This window comes from Sarcophilus harrisii, chromosome X (assembly GCF_902635505.1).
Source record: "Sarcophilus harrisii chromosome X, mSarHar1.11, whole genome shotgun sequence".
Classification (NCBI taxonomy): Eukaryota; Metazoa; Chordata; class Mammalia; order Dasyuromorphia; family Dasyuridae; genus Sarcophilus; species Sarcophilus harrisii.
Window position 1 is genome coordinate 39,779,117 of NC_045432.1, and position 6,000 is coordinate 39,785,116.

General features: G+C 45.4%; 1 protein-coding gene across 1 annotated transcript in view; it reads left to right on the forward strand.

The window, feature by feature from the left end:
- Positions 1–5,229, forward strand: part of LOC111721598 (adhesion G-protein coupled receptor G4) — a 31,297-nt gene extending 26,068 nt beyond the window's left edge. Inside the window, 1 exon segment of the mRNA XM_031945060.1 lies at positions 4,847–5,229. Within this exon segment, the coding sequence (XP_031800920.1) occupies positions 4,847–5,229 (383 nt within the window).
- The last annotated feature ends 771 nt before the right edge of the window (positions 5,230–6,000 follow it).

Sequence of the window (6,000 nt, forward strand, 5' to 3'; positions counted from 1 at the left end):
TAAACAAACTTGTCCTAGTCTAGTCGAACCTATTAGTCGGGTTCTGAGTACGTGGGAGCGGTACCACTCATGCATCCAGTCCAAATTGTGAAAAGCACATCTTTCTACTCCTTCTTTGTATTCTTTGTCCTTGCAGAGTCCACTAAGGTACAAGTTGGCAGCTCCCCTTAATGGGTTTTGACTGGAGTCTCGAGCCATTCAGTGTGAAAACTTCATTGCTCATTCTGTGTCTGTAATTCACAAAGTCCTAATAAGGCCTTTAAACCACACTCTCCTGCGATTTTATCCTCGCTAAGTTTTGAAAACTCAACTCCACCAAGTCCTAAAACTTTGGCATAATTTCATTCTGTGTCATGTTTCTGCGAGAGGCAGTTGACAGTTAATTAAATTCCTTCTACCGGTATCGTCCCTGAAAATCTTCAGCCTAGCGACCTTCTTATAACCGTTAGACATTTCATTAAAACATCTGCGCCTCCCAGCAGGCATCCCCCCCCCCCCCGCCCCCCTCTCGCCCCCCCCCTCCCCCCGCCGCTTCCCACCCCCCGCCGTCTCCTACCTCCTCCTTCCTTTTCCCTTCCGTTTTCCCCCTTCTCTCCTTCCCCCTTTCCCTTTCATTTCCTCTTTCCCTCCCCTTCCTCCTTTTCGCCCCTGCTCCGCCCTCGCCCCCCCACTCCTAGGGAGGCTGGGGGCCGGACGGAAGAGGGCGGGACCGAAAGGACAGTGATGGCTCCGATTGGATTCCCATGGGATTCGAGCCCTAAGGGTACCCACAGCTGGACCTTCTTTTACTGATGAAAGAGAGGTGGCAATTTAGGCTTCTACCCGTTCTATGCATTTCGACTTCCACCAGTGCTAAATTAGAAATACGCTTCTTGGGAGTGGAGAAGAATCCAGTCATTTTTAAATCATGAAAACTGATTTGGGGAGGGGAGAGGGAGGGCTTGGACTAACATACAGAGGGAGCTCCAATGGGGTTTGCTCGATTTAATAGAAAACAGCCTAGTCTAGAACCATTTGCATTGCTTATAAAGTCAATTCTGCTCGTGGGTCTTTGCCTCAGAGATCATATTATATATTGAATCCATATTATCTTTATTTAACCATTGAGCTAGATAATAATAATAATAATAATAGCAGCAGTACTTATATAGCAGGATATATGTTACATTAACTGAGCATTTTTCCTTTGAAAAACATTTTATAATACCTTTTTATTTTCCAAACACATGCAAAGATAATTTTCAACATTCATCTTGGCAAAACCTTGTGCTCCAAATCTTTCTCCTTATCTTCCCACTACCTCCTTTCCTAGACAATAAGTAATCTGATATACGTTAAACATAGGCAGTACTCCTAAATATATTTCCACGTTTATCCTGCTGCACAAGAAAAATCAGATCAAAAAGAAAAAAAATGAGAATGAAAGAACAAGTAAGTAAACAACAAAAAAGGTGAAAATACTATATTGTGTCCACATTCGGTCCCCATAATCCTCTCTCTGGAGGCAGATGGCTCTCTCCATCCCAAGTCTATTGAAATTGGCTCCAATCATCTCATTGTTGAAAAGAGCCAAGTCCTTCAGAGTAGATCATTCATAATTTTGTTGCCATGTACAATGTTCTTTTGGTTCCACTCACTTTACTTTAACTAAGCATTTTTATAAACAATTGTCTCGTTTGATCCTCACGTCAACCCTGAGCATTTAGGTGCTACTGTTATGCTCATTTTATAGTTGAGGCACTAAGGTTACATGACTTGTCCAGGATCACAGAATTTTGAACTCAGTCTTCCTAACTTTAGGAGGAGGGATTTATCCATCCTACCACCTGTGCCCAGAGACACAAACTACCAACACACAGTTCAGCAATTGTGTGGGAGCGTTCTGTTCTCTACAGTAAATAATATTAGCCCACATGGATGTCAATTGGTGATTGGATGCGCTCCATAGGCAGGCAAGGCCGCTAGAACTTTCCTAAGCTCCCCTGAGAGTAGCAAGCACTGGCTAGGGCCCCAGGCTCATTCAAGTCCATTTATGCCCCCTTCCCCCTTTAAAAAGTCATGTCTCAGAGAACACACTGTCTTCTTAATGGAGGTTGTATTGAATTCTGGGAGTAGTATTGATCTCAAAAGATAGATAATGACAATGAACATGTTTATTACATTTGCAGACCTTGGACAAATCACTTAACCTTTAAAAAGTTGTTTTCTCATCCACTGATTCATGTAGTAGGTAGACTGATGTCCTTTTACAGTATCTTTCGGTCTGATTTTTAAATGGGGACAAAAGGAGAAGTACCATTTATTTAAGTGGTCCATTAATTGACTTCAATTGGCTTGAGTCAAGGGGCCTGGCTTCCATTTAGTATCAGCAGCCAGACAAAACACAAGAAACTTTTTGCCCTCAAGGAGCTATTACTCTGGGGACTCAGTACAATATGTACACAGAATGCAAACGAATACAAAATTATTTTTAAGAGGGTAAGTGTTATTAAAAGCACCCTAATGTGGGCTAATGTGGGCTAATGTCCAGATACAACCAAGTTTAGTCATTGGGACTTATCAATCTGGAAAGAAATTCTTTTTAAAAATGTTAATTTTAAATAATTTTATTGATATAATTTTTGCATTGTCAAGATTTTCCTCCTTATCCTTCCCCATTACCCCAACCATCATCCCTTGTTTTTTTTTTTTTAATAGCCTTTTATTTACAGGATATATGCATGGGTAACTTTACAGCATTAACAATTGCCAAACCTCTTGTTCCAATTTTTCACCTCTTACTCCCCCACCCCCTCCCCTAGATGGCAGGATGACCAGTAGATGTTAAATATATTAAAATATAAATTAGATACACAATAAGTATACATGACCAAAACATTATTTTGCTGTACAAAAAGAATCAGACTCTGAAATATTGTACAATTAGCTCAACATCATCCCTTGTAACAATTTTTAAAAATTAAATTAAATTTCCAATTTAAAAATAGGAAAATTTCTCAGCAAAATTAACACACATCAAAGACATGTACCAGTGATATCCGTATAATGACCCCCACTTCTGCAAAAGGAAGGGGTGAGATACCTTCTCATCCCTCTCTTTGGGGCCAAGTTTGTTCTTATTTTTTGATGTTTCTCTTAGGTTGTCTTGTGGTCTTAGCATTTATATTGTAGTTATTGCAGAGGGTTTTTTCTGGCCCTTTTTAGTTCATTTTGCATCAGTTCACTTAAACTTTCCAATATTTTTCTGTATTCATCATATTCATTTCTAACAGCACAGAAATATTCCATTCCATTCTTATATTACAATCCCACCAATTACTAAAAAAGGAGCAGCCACTTTGCTTTCAGCTTTTCACTACCACAAAAATTGCTACTCTATTTTGATAGACAGGTTCTTCTTGACCTAACAACTCAATAATTAGACATTGCTTTATAAACTTATTGTACTGATTGCTATCCACAAGAAACACATTAGTATCCCTTTCCCCCCCAACTCCTCCCAACAATGCCTATGGAAATAAATTCTTAAAACTTTTGGTTAATCCTAAATCCCTGTTTGTAGTTGAGTGAAGACTGATTTTGTAAGAATAATGTTTTTAAACGCCTCAAGTAATTTTAAAACTTTATTATTCATCTTATTAGTCCATAGAATTAAACCAATTATATTGGAATCTAATTATCAAAATACATTTTAAAAACTAAGTTCACAGACTGCAGTTTAAGAACCTCATTTCTTTTTTTTTTTAATTAAAGCTTTTTATTTTCAAAATATATGTATGGATAATTTTCTTCTCCCCGCCCCCTTTTTTTTTTGCTGAGGCAATTGGAGTTAAGTGACTTGTCCAGGGTCCCACAGCTAGGGAATAGTAAATGTCTGAGTTCAAATTTGAACTCGGTTCCTCCTGACTTCAGAGCTGGTGCTCCATCCACTGTCCCACCTAGCTGTCCCACATGGATAATTTTCAACATTCACCCTTGCAAAACCTTGTGTTCCAAAATTTTTCCCTCCCTTCCCCCCAGCCTCTCCCTAGATGGCAAGCAATCCATTCTATGTTAAACAAATGGGGTTCTTGCAAGTCAAGAACCCCATTTTTTAAAAGAGATTAAACTAGGAAAGTTCTTAATTGCCTGTATAACTGATGCAGGGACCAGGAAATATGTGTAAAATTACTCTAATAAATCTTGACAACAAAAATACACAGGAAATTTGAGTAACTTCATAACAGGTTACTTTATTTTAGGATGTGGATAAAGGGTGGGTAGGATAAATAAGGAATGTGGGACTGGGGATGGGATGTGACAGGAGATGGGAGGGATTGTAGGGAAAGAGGAACCGGTTCTGAATAAAGAAGAGGGAAGGGTGAAAGACAGGTTTCTTGGTTTCTTGAAGCCGAGTGGGGCCCGCCCCGATGAAGAACAAAGGTCAGCTCCACAGAAGACGAGGATGAAGGCCTCTAGCATCCAGAAGCCAGGAAGAAGGGAGGCTGTTTCTCTGAGAGCAGGAGGCCGGGAGCTCTCCAAGGTGCCCAGGGAAGGGCCGGCCGGGAGACCAGGCAGGTGCGAGGACCAGAGCCCGGCTCTTGTTTCTGGCCCACCCAACGGCACTTGGATGGGCCGGGCCGGGGCCTGGCCTTAGGGAGAAGGGTTAGGCGCGGGCTCGGGAGCGGCCGGAGCCGGGTCCGAGGTCGTGGTCGGGGTCGGGGCCGGGGCCGGGGCCGGGGCCGGGGTCGGGGCCGGGGCCGGGGTCGGGGCCGGGGTCGGGGTCGGGGTCGGAGGGCTCTCAGAGGGAGCCCCCACCATCAGCAGGACAGTCAGGCTCCCGCTCCCGTGCTGGCCGTTGTTCCAGTGGACGTGGAAGACGATCACGAAGACGCGGTGGCAGTCCGCCATCGCCACGCGGCGAAGGGCCGGGGGACGCGGCGATCTTCGCTCAGAACTCGGCCCGCGGGGCGGCAGAGCACGTGTCCTGGGGAGGCCGAGGGGTGTCAGGCCCGTGGCCGCCGCCGTCGGAGGAGGAGGAGGCCAGCTCTCGGGGGGCTTCTCGCTGCCCCGCCGGAGTCTCGCGAAATCAGCGGGCGGGCTCGGGGGCTCTCTGGCTACGGCCCCGTCCTTGTAACCTGGTTACCACCGAACCACCGTGACCTCACAGAGAAGCCGCCGCAGCCTGGAGCGGGAGCACCCCGGCAAATTCTAGCGTCAGAAGGGGTCCTGACACGCGGGCCTCTCTGACGCTGGTCCGTGGGCCGTGGGGGAAAGGGGGAGCCAGGGGCATGGCGGGGGGGGCTGCCCTCTAAAATGAGCGGGGCTGACCTTGCCGGAACATCCTTCCTAAACTGGGGGAGTGGGGGGGGGGGGCCACAGAACTAAATCTGTGGGCAGAGTACAGAGTACCAGTACAGAGTAACTCTGGGCTGGACAGTCTCGGAGGCCCCTCCCAGCTCTAGGGCCGCCATGATAGTCAGAGCACCGTGTCCCAATTGGGGGGTCACTCACTAGGGCACCAGTCCAGTGGGGTTACCCCACTTTAGGAAGGATATTGATAAGATGCTGAAGATGTATTCATTGGAGGGCAACCAGCACAACATCTCAGGAAGGCCAGCAGAGGAGGCAGACTTAGGAGGAATATGATAAGGTCCCCAAGCAGAGGGAAGGTTGCGCCATTTTTCACATGGAAGAGGGATCTGGATTTGTTCTTGGGGCCCCAGCAGGCAGACTTAAGAGCAATGAATGATGGAAGTCTATAGGAGACAAATAAATGTAGGCTGGAGGTAATTTACAAAGAAAAATTTTTCTTGACAAGGAGAGCTTGAATAGACTGGGTGGGCCACAGTCCTGGGAGGAAAGGAGTGGGTTCCTCCTGGAAGGCTGCTGACTTGTCCCCTGCTGTGATGTGGAGTGGAGAGGGAAGGGTTCCTGTTCAGGTAACAGGTTCCCTTTTAACTATCAGAGATTTTGTGATTCTGACCCTTAAGGGTGGCAGCCCCAACCAAATAGTTCTTT